This window comes from Phascolarctos cinereus, unplaced genomic scaffold, assembly GCF_003287225.1.
Source record: "Phascolarctos cinereus isolate Bilbo 61053 unplaced genomic scaffold, phaCin_HiC Scaffold_726;HRSCAF=1367, whole genome shotgun sequence".
NCBI lineage: Eukaryota > Metazoa > Chordata > Mammalia > Diprotodontia > Phascolarctidae > Phascolarctos > Phascolarctos cinereus.
In genome coordinates this window covers 37,682,734-37,700,581 of record NW_027556098.1, presented here as the reverse complement: position 1 = coordinate 37,700,581, position 17,848 = coordinate 37,682,734, and the positions used below count along the sequence as shown (strand labels likewise).

The 17,848-nt window shown below is 32.7% G+C and overlaps 1 protein-coding gene across 2 annotated transcripts in view; it reads right to left on the bottom strand.

Annotated features, from left to right (window-relative positions):
* The window catches only part of LOC110212802 (multidrug resistance-associated protein 1-like), a 102,462-nt gene that overhangs the window by 70,677 nt on the left and 13,937 nt on the right, over positions 1-17,848 (bottom strand). For both annotated transcript variants that reach the window (XM_020992883.2, XM_078146466.1), the window contains exons 2-5: positions 15,014-15,075; positions 9,693-9,834; positions 8,678-8,820; positions 5,669-5,846 (exon numbers count right to left, since the gene is read on the bottom strand). In XM_020992883.2, coding sequence (XP_020848542.2) covers positions 5,669-5,846; positions 8,678-8,820; positions 9,693-9,834; positions 15,014-15,036 — 486 coding nt within the window. In that variant the 5' untranslated portion in view covers positions 15,037-15,075. The remainder of the gene's footprint in view (positions 1-5,668; positions 5,847-8,677; positions 8,821-9,692; positions 9,835-15,013; positions 15,076-17,848) is intronic.

Here is a 17,848-nt window from a genome sequence, read left to right as displayed (position 1 = left end):
AGAGGGAAAAATAGAAATTAAAAGAATTCACTGATCAGCACCTCAAAGAGATTACAAAATAAAAACTCCCAGGAACATCATAACCAAATTCCAGAGCTCACAGAACAAGGAGAAAGTATTACAAGCTGCTGAAAAGAAACAATTCAAATATCATGGAGCTACAATAAGGATTACACAGGATTTAGCACCTGCCACATTAAAGAACAAGAGAGCTTGGAATATGATATACTGAAAGGTAAAGGAATTAGGATTACAACAAAGAATTCACCTACCCAGCAAAACTGAATATAGTCTTTCAGGAAAAGGAATAGATATTCAATGAAATAGAGGCCTTTCAACCATTTCTAATTAGAAGACCAGGGCTGAATACAAAAAAGTGACTTCCAAATGCAAGACTCAAGGGAAACATAAAAAGGTAAAAAAGTAAGAAAAAAGGGAAAACATAACAAATTAAATAAGGGGGGGTTAAATTGTTTCTATTTCTATATGGCAAGATAATATGTGTAACTCTTAACAACTTTATTACTATAAGAGGAATTAGAAGGAGTATAGGTAGATAGAGGGTATAGACATATAGTGACTTTGATGAGATCATACCCCAAAAAACAAAATAAAGGGGTGAGAAAGAAAATTGCACTGGAAGAAGAAAGAGGGGGGAGATTGAATGGGGCAAATTATCTCACATAAAGAGGCATGAAAAAGCTATTATATTGGAGGGGAAGATGAGGGGGAGTGGTGGGCAAAGCTTAATCTTTACTGTCATCAAAATTGGCTCAAAGAGGAAATAACATACACACTCAGTTAGATATAGAAATATATATATTACCTATAAGGAAATAAAAAGAGATAGAAATAATAAAAGGGGGGAAGGGGAATAATAACAGGGAGGGTATAATGGGGAAGATGGTGATCATAAGTAAAACATTTGTGAGGAGGGGAAAGATAGGAGGTGATAGAGAGGGGGATAAACAAATGAAAAAACATCATGGAGGGAAATACACAGTTAGTTATCATAACTACAATTATGAATGGGCTGAACTCACCCATAAAATGGAAATGGATTGCAGAATGGATTAAAAACTAGAACCCTACACTATTCTGTTTACAAGAAATATATCTGAAGCAGATATATACGGCAAGGGGCTAGAGCAGAACCTATTACGGTTCACCTGAAATAAAGAAAGAAGGGGTAGCAATCATTACCTCAGACAAATTAAAAGCAAAAATAGATCTAATTAAAAGATATAAAGAAGGAAACCATATCTTGCTGAAAGTACCATAGACAATGAAGTCATAGCAATACTAAAAATATATGTGCCAAATGATATAGCATCTAAATTTTTAAAGGAGAACTTGAATGAGTTACAGGAGGAAATAGATAATAAAATTGTACTAGTAGTATACCTCAACTTTCCCCTCTAAGAACTAGATAAGTCTAACCAAAAATAAACAAGAAAGAAGTTAAAGAGGAGAATAAGATCCCGGAAAAATTAGATATGCTAGACCTCTGGAGAAAACCGGATGGGAATAGAAATGAATGTACCTTTTTCTTAGAAGTACATGGCACAAAAATTGATCATGTATTAGGACATAAAAACCTCACAACCAAATGCAGAAAAGCAGAAATAGTAAACACATTCTTTTCATGTCATAATGCAATAAAAATTACATTAAATAATGGAAAATAGAAAAATATTAAAATTAATTTGAAATTAAATAATCTAATCTTTAAAAAATTGAATCAAAGAACAAATGATAGAAGCAATTGATAATTTCATTAAAGAAAATGACAACAATGTGACAGCACATCAAAATTTATGGGATATAGCCAAAGCAGTATTCAGGGGAAAATTTATATATCTAATTAGTTACATCAATAAAAAAAGAAAAAAAGCAATTCAACAAATTGAACATGCAACTAAAAGAACTAGAAAAAAACAAATTAAAAATCCCCAATCAAACACCAAATTGGAAATCCTGAAAATCAAAGGAGAGATTAATAAAACTGAAAGTAAGAAAATCATTGAACTAGTAAATAAAACCAGAAGCTGGTTTTATGAAAAAACCCAACAATATAGATAAACTATTGGTTAATTTGATTTAAAAAAGGAAAGAAGAAAATCAAATTACTAGTATAAAGAATGAAAGGGGTGAATTCACCACCAATGAAGAGAAAATAAGACAACTGTTAGGAGTTATTTTGCCCAATTATATGCCAATACATTTGACAATTTTAATGAAATGGATGAATATCTACAAAAATATAAACTACCCAGATTAACAGAGGAAGAAATAAAATACTTAAACAATCTAGTTTTAGAAAAAGAAATTGGACAAGCCATTGATGAACTGCCTAAGACAAAATCCTCTTGTCCAGCTGGATTCATGAGCAAATTCTACCAAACATTTAAAGAACAATTAATCCTAATACTATATGAACTATTTGGAAAAATAGGCAAAGGAGTCTTACCAAATTCCTTTTATGACACAAATGTGGTGCTAATATCCAAAACCAGGAGAGGCAAAACAGAGAAAAAAAGTTATAGACAAATTTCCCTAATGAATATTGATGCAAAAATTTTAAATAAAATACTAGCAAAAAGATTATAGCAATATATCACAAGGATCATACATGATGGCTAGGTGGAATTTCTATCAAGAATGCATGGCTGGTTCAATATTAGGAAAACTATCAGCCTAATTGACCATATCAATAATAAAACCAACAGAAATCTTATGATTATCTCAATAGATACAGAAAACAGCCTTTGACAAAATACAGTATCCCTATTCAAAACACTAGAGAGCATAGAAATAAATGGAGCTTACCTTAAAATGGTAAGTAATATAAATGCAAAACCACTAGAAAGTATTATCTGTAATGGGGATAAGCTAGAAGCCTTCTCAATACAATCAGGGGTGAAGCAAGGATGCTCATTATCACTTCTATTATTTAATATGGTACTAGAAATGTTAGCTATAGCAATAAGAGAAGAAAAAGAAATGAAAGGAATTAGAATAGACAGTGAGGAAACAAAACTATCATTCTTTGCAGATGATATGATGATATACTTAGAGAATCCTAGAGAATCAACTAAAAAGCTACTTGAAATTATTACCAACTTTAGCAAAGTTGCAGGACACATAAATCATTAGCATTTCTATATATTGCCAACAAAGTCCAGTAGCAAGAGATATAAAGAGAAATTCCATTTAAAATAACGGTGGACAACATAAAATACTTGGGTGTCTACCTGCCAAGACAAATCCAGGAACTATATGAACACAACTATAAAACATTTTTCATACAGTCAAGTCAGATCTAAATGATTGGAAAAATACTAATTGCTCATGGGTAGGCCAAGCCAATATAATAAAATGACAATTCTAGCTAAATTAACCTATTTATCCAGTGCCATATGAATGAAATCATCAACAAATTATTTTATAGAGCTAGAAAATATAATAACAAAATTCATCTGAAAGAACAAATGCTCAAAGATATCAAGGGAATCAATGAAAAAAAATGCCAAAGAAGGTAGTCTACCTATATAAGACCTCAAATTGTATTATAAAGCAGTAATTATCAAAACAATCTGGTACTGGCTAAGAAATAGAGTTGGGGATCAGTGAAATAGATTAGGTACAAATTTTGTTACACATAAAATGACCATAGCAATCTAGTATATGATAAACCCAAAGATCCAAGATTTTGCAACAAATACTCATTTTTTTACAAAAACTGTTGGGAAAACTGGAAAACAGTATGGCAGAAAGTAAGTATAGACCAACATCTCACACCATATACCAAGATAAGGTTAAAATAGGTACATGATTTACACATAAAGGATGATAGCATAAGCAAATTAAGAGAGTACAGAATAGTTTATCTGTAGAATTTATGGATGAGGGAAGAATTTAGGACCAAAGAAGATATTGAGAGCATTAGAAAATGTAAAATAGATAATTTTGATTACATAAAATTTAAAAGTTTTTGCACAAACAAAACCAATGCAACCAAAATTATAAGGACAGAAAACTAGTAAAATTTTTGCAACAATATCTCTGATAAAGACCTCATTTCTCAAATAGATGGAGAACTGAGTCAAATTTATAAAAATGCAAATCATTCCTCAATTGATAAATGGCCAAAGAATATGAGCAGGCAGTTTTCAGACAAAGAAATCAAAGCTATCTATAGTCATATAAAAATGCTCTAAATCACTACTAATCAGAGAAGTGAAAATTAAAACAACTCTGAGATACCATCTCACACCTATCAGATTGGCTAATATGATAAAAAAGGAAAATGTTGGATGTTGGAGGGGATGAGGGAAACCTGGCATACTAATGCATTATTGGCGGAATTGTGAACTAATCCAGCATTATGGAGTACAATTTGGAACTATGCCCCAAGGGCTATAAAACTGTGCATACCCTTGACCCAGCAACACCACTGCAAAGTCTATATACCAAAGATATCCAAAAAAGGGAAAAGGAGCTATTTGTACAAAAATATTTATAGCAGTTCTTTTTGTGATGGCAAAGATTTTGAAATCAAAGGGATACTCATCAACTGGGGAATGGCTAAACAAGCTGTGATATATGATTGTAATGGAATATTATTGTGCTATAAGAAATGACAAGTAGGATGATTTCAGAAAAACCTGGAAAGATGTACATGAACTGATGCATAATGAAGTGAACAGAACTAGAAGAACATTGTACACAGTAATAGCAATATTGTTTGATGAAGAACTATGAATGACTTAGCTATTCTCAGCAATAACAATGATCCAAGAGAATACCAAAGGACTAATCATGAAGCATACTATCTGCCTCCAGAGAAAGAAATGATATTGATTGAATAAAGACTGAGGCATGCTATTGTTCAGTTTCTTTCATTTTTTTCCTTTTATTTGAGTCTTCTTGTACAAAAATGACTAATACAGAAATATTTTACATAATTGCAGATAGAGGTTATATCTGATTGTTTACCATCTCAGGGATGGGGAAGTATAGAGAGGGGGGAAGTGAGGGATAGAATGTGGAATTCAAAACTCTAAATAAAGATTAATTTATAATCAGATCATTTTCCACTAAATGGGACAACAACCAAAAAAATTACTAAACATTATATTAATAATATAACAACACACACACCTTTAGTATTTGTGTATGTACTTTGCCTATATGATTACATATATACATATACGTATATATGTATATATATATACACACATATATAAATTTATCTTGGTGAAGTTGACCAAAAAGTAAAATGACAAATATTGACATTATTGTGGAAAAACAGTCACATTAATCAAGCTGTGAACTGGTGTAACCATTCTAGACTACAATATGGAACTATACCCCCATATAAAGCTGCATAGCATTTCACCCAGAAACACCATGACTAGGCTTAAGCCCCCAAAGAGATCAGAGATGGAGGAGGAAAAGGACCCTTCTCTACAAAAATACTTATAGCAGTTCTTTTTATGATAGTACAAAACTGGAAACAAATGTAGTGCCCATCAATTAGAAAATGGTTGACCAAATTATGGCTTATGAATGTAATGGAATACTATTGTTCCACAAGCAATGCCCTAGTGATTTTTTTGAACACATTAATGAATGTTTCAAAGGAGATACTTCCTTACATCATTACCTTTTTGTACAGCAGTCCAATTACAGCTGTTTTAATTTTTGCTGAGTTGAGCATATTAAAACGTTGATAAAGCTGAAGAACCAAAGTTTGCAAAATAACCACCACAAAAAGGGCAACTGCATACCCATAGCCGTTCCAAACCACGTCATGGCGATTTTCACAGAAAAGGATCATCTGCCTAAGTCAATAAACAGGGGGCAAAGGGTGAGATGTTAGCCACTGGTAGCAGTTGTCACAAAAGTTAGGTACTTATGTGTTGCAGTTTAATTGACAAATTCACAAATGATCAATTCTACTTTACCCACCCAAAACAACACTGGCTGGGCATAAAGGAAATACTGGGGAAAATTCCTTAAATATTGAAGTTTCTTTTTGTTATTTCACTCCAAAAACTAATTACAACTGAGAACTCATACTGCCTAATACCTAGTGTTAACAGTACTAGTTGGCCACACTATTCCTCAACTGCATTAGTGGACATTTAAATGAGAAAAGCACATTTTATAAGCCCACAAAAACAGAATAGGTTTCTTATTGAGATACTATGAATCAATACACCATTTATTTTAGAAGTTCATTTCTAGGTGTATAAAATAATTTATAAGTTATTTTACAAAATAAAAGTTCAGTGCTTCATGTTTGGGGTATTTTCTTATTTTCTTTTGATGTTAAAAATATGCTTTGTCATTTTGTCATTTTGAAAATTGTGTTTAGTCATGTGGTTCCCTTCACACAAGCAATTTTTTTTTTGGAAATAATAAGAAAAAGACCTTCTAGAACTGGCTAGCTAATGACTGGATTCTGAAAAATACAATATATAATTTTCCAATTCTTTGACAAGACATCCTGCTTAAGGGGCTAATCTCATCAAAGATCATGCTAATAATAAAACTGTAGGTTTTTTCATTTGTTTGTTTTGAGACCATGTCTCCCTATCTCACCCAGGCTTGAAAGTGCAGTGGCTGCTCACAGGTCCTGTCCCCCCGGCTCACTAGCAAAGATGCTATGTGTTATACCTGTTCCCTTCCTGACCTGGGCTTGACCTTAAAATTGGTGCTGGACTTAGTAAAGACACCCGATTAGCTTAGATCCCTGCATCTGAGAACTCTCATACTCAAGTGATTCCTCACCCTCTGCTAGTAATAGAGATTATAGGTCTACACTACCATAACCAGGTTGTTTTTCCTAAATTATGTGTATCATTTGGATGGAAACAAATACTGTACAGAAAATATTTGTTTATTGCTGACTTGGTTTTGTAAATGAAATGTTTTGAAAGGGAAGAATCATTATTCACAATTTATAGAAGTTTACTAATTTAGGCTTCTGCCTTTTCTGTGAATTTTGAAACAAAATGAATCAATTAATATTGAATTCTGACTGCTACTGTACTCAATGACACAAAAAACAATCAATTAGTACTAAATATCACAGCACTTTTAAGAATGTAGTATACACTCTTTTTTGATTGACAGTATTTTAAGCATATAAAAACAGAATAACTAATGAAAATAATAAAAACAATCTGGAAATAAGTTAATGAAAGCATTACTTTTGCTGTCTGAGCATTAACATGTTAGTGCGCAATGTAATTATTTGTATTAGCAGTTGAAATTTATAATTTCTATTAATTTATGAATCCTTCTTTGCACAAATAAAGCCTTAAAAGTTTGTGTCTATAAAGCTCAAGGTCTTGTGATGTTTTTGACAGAGCATGTGCTTGATGGGGAAAAAAGGCTTCTATTTTCATGAAAAAATCCTCAATTATTTCATATTGGATCAATTATCTTTGGGAGAAGTATAAATCTGCTTAACCCATATGTTGGAAGGTCATAGCCACCTTTTTTTCCCCCACTGACTTACACTAGGATAAGCATAGAAGGAAAGAGCCTAGGACAACAGGCATTCAGAGGACTATAAAATTGGAGTAGCCAGCTCCTAGCTCATTATTATTATTGTTGTTCAGGTGTTTAAGTCCTGATGGTCTTGCGGACTCTTCGTCACCCCGTTTGGGATTTTCTTGGCAAAGATATTGGAGTGGTTTGCCATTTCCTTTTCATTTTACAGATGAGGAAACTGAGGCAAAGTTAAGTGACTTGCCCAGGGTCATACAGCCACTGTCTGAGGCCAGACTTGAACTCAGGAAGATAAGCCTTCTTTTTTTCTTTTTTCTTTTTCTTTTCTTTTGGGGGGGGCTTTTAGGCAATTGGGGTTAAGTGACTTGCCTAAGGTCATACAGCTAGTAAGTGTCAAGTGTTGGGTCTGAGGCCAGATTTGAACTCAGGTCCTCCTGACTTCAGGGCCGGTGCTCTATCCACTGCGCCACCTAGCTGCCCCAAGATAAGTCTTCTTAACTCTAGGTCTGATACTCTATCCACTATGCTACCCAGCTGTCCTCATTATTCACTACAACAGAGGAAAACATTGAGAGAAATAAGCACTAATATTTTGCCTGCTGACAGTTATTAGTTCTCAATGGGACTGGAAAATGCCTTTCTTAACCTGGGTCATATCTGAGGCACGATTAACAATGAATTGGTATTAATCTTTAATTAAATAGCTGCTTGAAACACAACTTAAAAACTAATTTTTTAGGGACAGCAAATTATTTTGAAGGGCATCTTTTTTTTTAATCAAAGGGAAGAAAAGCAGGCTTTGTTTCAATTCAAAATCTTTTCATGATTTCTTTGATAGAATATCGTATGAGTCAAATATCCTGGAGAGTGGGAGACAAATTATAGAGATTAGAATTTTATTACTAAAGGTCCATATAGGAAGTTATCACTGGAATGCAGCCACTCCCCTCACAGAACATCTTCTTTCAATGTTTGCAGTTGAACATCAACATTAATACAGTTCATGTCTATCATATACAATTTTTAGACATCTGATAAAATATTCATATCTTATAGAAATAATCAAGAGATTTTTCAGCTAAGATTTATCATAGAATACTTAACACTTTATTTTAGTTATCAACAGATTAGGTGAAGAAACTTTGCAACTTACTTCATTATGAGTGGGCTAATAAAAGATAAAATGTCAGCAAACACTTTGAACAAAGCCACCTGAATCAGTGAAAAGTTAAAGGTGTTCCACAGTGCGTGAAGTAAAGATGGTTTCTTGGCCTTTGCTTCTTTGTGAAAGGAAAACTAAATGATCACAGAAAGGAAACAAACAAACAAAAAATCAAATCATCATTAGTTCACAATTAAAAATAAAAGAAAGCCTGTGTAAAATGATTATAAAATTAGAGTGAGCACACAGGTAGCCCCAAAGGAGGTCAAGAAACAGACAAAAGAAAATTATGATAAAATTTTAAAATATGACCCTTAACATTAGTATAGTTAGAACACTGTTCACTTCCATTAGAAACTTTTTATAACTGATAACATATACCTTGAAGACAGCTAGAGAAAGAGGTGTAGTGGGCTAATAGAATGACTCAGGTTTTAATTCCTTCTGCTACCCCACATACGTGAGTAATGACATGATGATCACATTTTCAAGTCAATATTTCTTTTTGTGGTGGGAGGAAGAGAAGGAAGCGAGGTCCACTGAGGTTGTGGACTTACATCTTTCTATATGGAATTTCTGCATGCAAATTACGAATGTGCAGTTAGGGCACAAAATGTCCTCCCTACCGTTGTCAGGGATTATAGACATCTCAATGGTAGAGATTGCTTTGTAAAATAACCCATTACTCTGGCTGAAAACATTCACCATAATAATGATATCTCATATTTGTAAAGCATTTTATTCTTTGAAAAAAATGCTTCTCCTAGTTTTTTTTTTCATTTTATCTGAACAAGTTAGTAAGTAGGTAGGACAGATTTTATGTCCATTTCAAAGATAGGGAAACTGAGATTTAGAGAGGTTATGACTTATTCAAGGTGACATCATTTTATTGGGGTGAGGATGCTTATTATTAGTCCAATAGCCAACCTTCTTCTCATTTCTTAGGATAAAATAAATGACATAACTGTCAGTAAATAATCTCTTAGGTTTTACTAATTGGTTTCACCTTTTGCTTCTTGTTATTTGTTAAGATGTTCTTTCTCCATTGCTTTTCAAAGATAGGACACACATTGTAGGAAGAGTCACTATCATTCAATTCAAAAAGATCCTCTCTTTCCAATGGTTTCTTGTAGCCAAGAATTATTATGCTAGAAAGAAAAAAAACTGAGGTAAGCACAACAAAATCTAATAATTAAGTTGGGTTTCATTTTTTAAGCATAAATTTATAAATCAAAGAATAATAAAACACGTTTTTCCATAAGGCACATGGGTTCAATGGGAATAGAAATTATAAAAAACAAACAAACCAACCTTAGAGGTCTACTAAAGCCATGGATCTGGGTCTCTAGTGGTATGCCCTTGATCTTGGCCCCACCCTATTTAATATTTTTTAATCAATGACTTGGATAAAAGCGTAGCTGAAATGTTTATCATATTCGTAGATGACAGCAAAGCTGGGAGTGAAAGCTAACATGTTGGATGACAGACATTATTCAAAAAGACTGTGGCCGTCTATGAAGTAGAACTCAATCTAAGATAAAATTTAATATTGATGAATATAAAATCTTAAAATTTGACTTTTAAAAGATGTACAAGATCAAATCACTAATAATTTTTGGAACTCTGTATTCAAACACAGATCTCTTAACTCCTAATCTAGCACCAATGCTGCCTTCTCAAGACTCGTTGATAACTTGCTGAAAGTCTAACTCATAGATTATGTCTGGAAGTGACCTTAAAGGCCATTTAGTCAAACCCTTTCAATTTAGAGATGAGGAAACTGAGGCCCAGAGAGATAAAGTGACTTGCCTAAGGCAATAAATGTCAGAGCTAGGCTTTGAACTCAGATCTTCTAAATTCAAATCCAGATCTCTTTTCCACTGTACCATCCTGCTTCCCTTTAGTGACTCCTGACATTAATCTGTATTTCCTCCCTCTGAGGAACTCAAAACTAGATAGCTATTTTCCATACAAATACAAGATATGGAACGTGGAAGCAGGGATTGAAAACAAAAGTGAGCTAAGGAGTGAGCTGCTAATGTCCTCCCTCTCCAAAAAAAAAAAAAGATCTCACATTTATTTTATATATACTCTTGAGTGTATTATCTCACTCAAAACAATGTGAACTCCTTGGGTAGTACCATTTCACTTTAACATTGGTTTCCAAACTGCCTGGCATATAGTAGACATTTATTTAATAAATGCTAATTAATTGACTGATTGATCAACCATAGATTTTCAACTCAAATGTCCATCCTTCATTGTGCTTCTCTAACTTTGAACAGCTTAAGTTCGCCCTAACCTAATTAGTTCTTCAACTGGGTCAGAAGTTATCTTTCATTATATTAAAATAAACAATCCTGTTGTGTTTTATGGTTAACAAAAGGGTTAAATGTTATGAGCAAGGAGCTCTAATGATGTTTCCCTTGGATATGCTAGAAATTTCCTTATAGGGCACTTAAAAAAAATTAAGCAGAAAATACTTCATGTCAGGTTAAATCCTTCTATTTCATTCCATAAAATACATATTCATTTTCAAAATAAAAGAGCATTGACTTTCACAAAGGCATTTTAAATAACATTTACCATCTCAGCATTTATTTAGAACTGTGCAAAATTCATCAGTTTTAGTTCCCATGTATAAATGACTCCTTGCTTCCATGCTGAGTCTCCAAGTAACACAGCATCAAAAATTGACATTTAAGTTCTATTGGTGGATTCCCACAGCTTAATGGCTCCCTTCTTCCTAAAAGGGTATTCTGTTCTCTTCTAGTGCCTCTTACTATCCTCATGACACTAATTGTTCCCACAGATTATTCCAGTGTTTTAGGGGGAAATACCACGTTTCATCTCATTAGTAACCTATACTGTCAATCTTAAGTCATTTTTTAATCTAAATCCACAAAATGGGAGAAACTTTTTATTAATAGCTCATCTTATCCGTCACTCTTAATCAATGTGTAAATTTCTATTGCTTGCAGGCTGCTGCAAGAGGGTAATGACAACAGTAATTAAAGATAATGATAGTAGAAACTTGTCTTTCAATTACAGTACTTTGTATTTTTAAGTGATTGAATATACATTCATCCCATTATATTCTCACAACCCATTACCATTTTATTTCTCACAAGCAATGCTGGGAATAGAGGTAAAGTTACATGATAGATGGAGAGTTGAATTCAAAGTTAGGACAGCCTGGGCTAAAGTCTCTGATATATACTGCCAGAAAGAGCATAGTCACTTAAACTTTCAGTTCCCCCAGGACAAATCTCAATTTATTAATTGAAGAACAATTAGTATTTGCCTATGTAGACGTTTTGTCACTTCAAATTCTCATTTCAATTCAATTCAATTCAATTATTTCAACACAGTAGGCATTTATTCAGTGCCCACCTCAATATCTGGCACTGTTCCAATTACTATGATTGCAAAAAAAAAACAACAAAAAAACCCCACAACCGAACAATTAAACAGACCCTGTCTCCAAGGAGCTTACATTCTATTGAGGTGTTCAGATAGATACAAAGCAATTTCTAGGGGCAGAGGCACCTGTAGGACTGGAGTTGGCTTCTTATAAACCATGAAATCATTGATCAGGAACACTTTCCCTCCAAATGAAATAAATAAACATATTAGTGTCAATACAAACAGTTCCACACCCATGCAAATTTTTAGGAACAAGTAAAAAAAAAAAAAGAGCAAGATGTGCCTTCAGGATAGTTCTAAGTTCCCAGTGTGGGACTATGGACTGAAATAGGCTTAGGAGCAGGGAGTATGCTCACCTTTGTGACTTTTTTTTTTTTTACTGTATCTTACATATAAAAGAGGGAAGGTAAAGAAAGACATGTCCATCTGATTCCAGAGCTCACGAGTATCTAATAGCAGCCTATAAAAACAAATATCATGCATATCCTAAAGGGAAAAAAAACCCTTTAAAATAAAGGGATTAAATAAATTATCTCTGCCACCTCTTTCTCCTTTCTCTATTTTGTTACCTCAGAGGGAAAACTCAATGTGTTTAGTGGAAAATGTTTATGAGCTTGAGATTGTTTTATCTGTGATACTTCTTGAAAATATTAGGAGACATCCCAAAATTAGGACTGGACATCACTACTTTGCTTGAGGTGAAATACATGTTTGCATAGAGATCACCTTTGAAGACTAAATCATCAAAATTAACTGTCTACAGAATTCACATGTAAAAATTAATTCAATTTTGCCTGTTTTATTTGAATTGTGTAGAATCAGGTGTAACAGTGGAAAGAACTCTGGGGCTATAGTCAGGAAAACCTGAGTGTAAATCTGGCCTTAGATGCTTATTAACTGTGTGACCCTGGGCAAATAACTTGCCTTAGTTTCCTTAACTGTAAAAAATGGGGAATAATAATACCTAGCTCACAAGGTTGTTGTAAGGATATAATATTTCTAAAGTGCCACTTCCCCTAAAATTGTTAATTACCTAGTCCAGTAGAATATAATATCCTTAAAGGCAAGAAATCTTTTAATTTTGTTGTTTTATCCCTAACACCTAGAACAGTGTTTATTGAATTGAAGTAAGCCCTAGAATTCAAGTTGCCCTGGGCTATCTTGCTCTTTAATTTTTTTTTTAATTTGTTCCACGAACACTTATTAAAGTACCAGGGAGATATAAAGTAAAAAAAAAAAAGGCCCCTGCCCTTAAGGAACTTCTATTAGTTTACAGTATGTAGAAGCAAGATGCATTTACATAAAGACGTTCCTAATTATGAGGATTTGTGAATGCATTTCCAAAAGAAGCTGTTGAATGAATCTTTCTATTATTATCTAAGTCAGATCTTTCTACATGGTATAACTTCTAAAAGGTTTGTTGAACCTTATGGCCAAATGATTCTACCATATCTGGACGTAGACTCTACTTAGATAAGAAAAAATAATTTGCAATAACAATGAAAGTCTAAATATGATTTCCTGTAATGCCTGAATATCACGAATAAGTGAGGAACTACCATAACTCAAAGATAATACAGAGACAGAAAAAAAATGTCTTTAGGATTGTCAATATATTGATGACTCTGGCTTTCTTTATAATAAACAATATTAAGATGTTATTTTATCAAAAATACTTAGCTCGATATTTTTATTAAGAATAATTTTTATGTTAGATTGTGTTGGAGCATGCCCAAATCACCTAACATAGAAGCACCCTGTTTCTGGCAAAGATGTACCACGTTTCTCTACCATGTTGTTTATGGAGTTGATTGCTGTCCATTGTTCTCTCAAAGAGGACCAAAATGACATCACTATGTTGGGGTCAAGGTACAATATGTCTGACTGTGGCTGATCACACCAATATGAGCTTGGAAGGCTCTACCATAGGTCGGGCACAATAGTTGTATGAACATTTTGAATGGTGCTGTCTCTAAATTTGTACATCTCAGGTTTCTTTTCAGCTACTGCACTCATAGATCACTGTGCCTTTTTTGATTGTGCAGCCAGAATAGGCTGTGTCTTTAAAAAAATGAGAGACTGGGACACTCAAACTCTTTCCTGATGTATTTAGAGACAGTGAAAGTTCGCTCACAGCACACATATCATGAACTTAATAAGTGAGGAGGGAAGGATTACCCTCCTTCCTTTCTCTCCTTTTAGGTCCTGTGACCCCAAGAAACCACCCTGTGGTTTCTGTTTGTTCTGTTTCTTTTGTCATTCTCAGTTTCAGGTGCAGGAGGCAGAATCCCCATTGAACTCAAAATCATTGAGCCATGGTAACCTCGGGACCCATGACGTTGCAGGAAGCTAACCTGGCAGAGAAGCCCTAAGAAGTCAAGGTACCTGGGACTCGAGCCCAACAGGCCTTTGGACTTGGAACTTGTGACTGTGCTACATAGAAACTGAGCCAAGCTGTGAATCGAATCCCCTTTGTCTCCCCAGGATATGAGATGGATAAGGGGGAAATTATACCTCATATGTTGGGGAATACATTTGTATATTTGTCTTTATACTTTTAAAGTAAATATTCCTTTGTAAAAGCTAACCTTACTGTTAAGTAGTTAAATGGATTTGGGGTGTAGGGGAACTCCTACAATTGGGATAACATAGTGAGTAAAGGCTAGAAACAATGGCAGAGAGCCTAGATACCCTTAAATCTCATTAATGGTCAAATGTAACACACCTGGCCTCCAGGGAATGGGACCCAGAGTACTCACTGCTAGACTTGAAATGCCATTTTCGATAGATTTTTTGATCATTAAATTGTATGAGATGGAATGTAGGTGCTACTTGATTTTATTTGTTTTTATAATACTTCTCTAGTTTAGATTGCAACAAACAGATTCATCAAATTCCTACCTGTTAAACCAGGAATATGTCATCTTACTGATGAATGAAGCATGTTTTTCTGGACTGCACTTCTAAAAAGAAAAATAAATTACACATGATGCAGGATGAAGTCAAAGCCTAGAAGTTATATTTGAAATATCTTTTGTGTGTTTTGTAGACGCAAAAAGAACATTATTCTACCAAGAATTACTGAAGTGGTTGATAAACTGACATGCATATTTTTAAATATATATATATATATATATATACATATATATACATATATGTATATATATGTATATATATATATATATATATATTTATGACATAACACAGTTATGATTTCAATTGATAGAGTGTTCCAAGAGTCTTAGTGCATTAGGACACCTTGTATTCTATGATAACATATATTATTTTCTTGGATCAGCTTCCATGATTCTGCATCAGTCCATCTTCACAAGTTTCTTTGAGATTTGTTATTTCTTATAATACGATAATATTTCATCACATTCATGTACCACAGTTTATTTAGTTATTCCCTAGGTAATGAACATCTACTTTGTTTCCAATACTTTGCTGCCAAAAAAAGGTGCTGCTATAAATATTTTAGTATATATGGGTCTCTGTTTTTATCAATAACTGTGGAATCTAAACCTAGTAGTGGAATCTCTAGGTCAAAGGATATGGACATTTTAGTCATTTTATTTCTTTAATTCCAAATCACTTTTAAAATGGTTTTACTGATTCATAGATCTACCCAAAATGCACTAGTATGTCCATTTTCTCACAACTGCTCCAACACTGACCATTCCCATCTTTTGTCACCTTTGTTGATTTAAAGGATATAAGGTAAAACCTCAGAGTTTTGATTTGCATTTCTCTTGTTAGTGATTTGGAGAATTTCTTTATATAGTTGTTAAGAACTTGCAATTCTTTTGAAAACTATAACAAAAATTAAATATTTTTTCTTTTGTAATTGCCTCTATCCCTTGCTTTTTTGAGTACTTCTACTAATAGCAGAAAAGGTATAGGATCTGCTTTTCTTCTAATTTTTTTTCCACAGAATTATTTTTAGTATTAAGGTTACATAAATCTTTTGAAGTTATTGTAGAATATGTCCTAAGATATTGGTCAATGTTTAATTTTTGCCAAATTGCTTTTCAGTTTTTACAGAAGTTTTTATACAACAGGAAATTCTTTGTAGGTAATTTGTGTTCTTTTGGTTTAAAGAACACTGGACTATTGAGTAGCATTGTTTCCAAACCTTCTTTGTCTACTCTATCGCATTGATCTGCTTCTGTATTTTAAAAGATCAGTACCAAGTAGCTTTTCTTACTGCAGCTTACTAATATGGTTTAAGTAGTGCAAGTGCTGTTTCTTCTATATCTCTACCTTTTTTATTACTTCCCTTGTTATTCTGGATATTTTGCTTCTTCAGATGAATTTTGTTATTATATTTATTGAGTTGTGTAAAATATTTCTTGCATAATTTATTTTTGATACTGTTGAAACTATAAATTAATTTGGTAATTTGAATGGCTATTTGTAGTATTGTCATTTTTATTATATTGATTACATTATGACTTTATTATATTTTTAAAAGGAATAGAAAGTTGTATATAATAGATTTGCAGTTTCATGTACAACCATCTTTTTTTCTGTTCTACTATGTTATGGAAACGTTTAATTTAGATTTTAAGTTCAGAATAAATAAAATTTTTTAAAAAATTGGCACAGCCAAGATATGAGCAGTGAATATTCCTTCTATTTAAATTGTTCTTTATTTTTTTAAGGAACTCTTTGTAACTAAATATATAAAAGTATTTTGTGTACTTTGATAAATTTATTCTCAGATATTTTATATATTTTGCAATTGTTTATAGAAGAAAAGAAAACAAAACTTTCTATAATTACTTCTCGGATTTTGTTGTTATTATATGGGAACTTTATTGATTTTGTTCAATTATTTTGTAGCCTGCAATTCTGCTATCGTTTTCATTAGTATATTTGATTATTCTTTAAGATTTTTTAAATTAAACCATTATGTTGTCAGAAAGTAGGAATAATTCTATCTGATCTTTGCCTATTGCTAGGCCTTTAATTTTTATCTTTTGTCTTATTGTCATTGTTAGCATTTCTAGAATTATAGCTCTTGATAGTGAAGAAAATAAGTATCATTGCTTTTCTCCTGTATTTAATGGCACAGCTTCCAGTGTGTCCATATTATGTATGAAGCTTGCTTTTACTGACCAAATATATACAACTTATGACTTTTTAAAAGGTTTCTCTTTGTCTATACTTTGTAAGAATTTTGGCAGAAGTGAACACTGTATTTTATCAAAGGCCTTTTCTGAATCAACTGAGATAATCATTTGGTTTTAGATATTTTGGGGGTTTTTCATACAATTAATTACATGGATTGATTTCCTAATATTGAACCATCCTTGTATCCCTGGCATCAATACAATTTGGTCAAAATGAATGATTTCCTCAATAATGTGCTATAATTTGACAGTATTTTGTTCAAAAATTTTAAATTACTATCCATTAATGATAGTGGCTTATAATTAACCATGTTTTATCTTTCCTAGTTTGGGGTATTAGACTATCTTGCATAAAAGAAATCTTATGGAGTGCTTTATTTCTCAATTTTTATAACAATTTGTGTAGTATTATTATTGATTTTTCTTAAAATATTTGATAAAATTCTCCTGTGAATTTATCAGGACATCAAGCTTTTTAACAGTTCTTTTACTCTGAGTTCATTTCTTTTTTTTAAATAAGATCTCTTTTTGGTCTTTTTTTAGATTGGATATTTTATGTTTTTTTACCCCCTCTATTTCTTTTTGTGTTATCAGTTTTGTT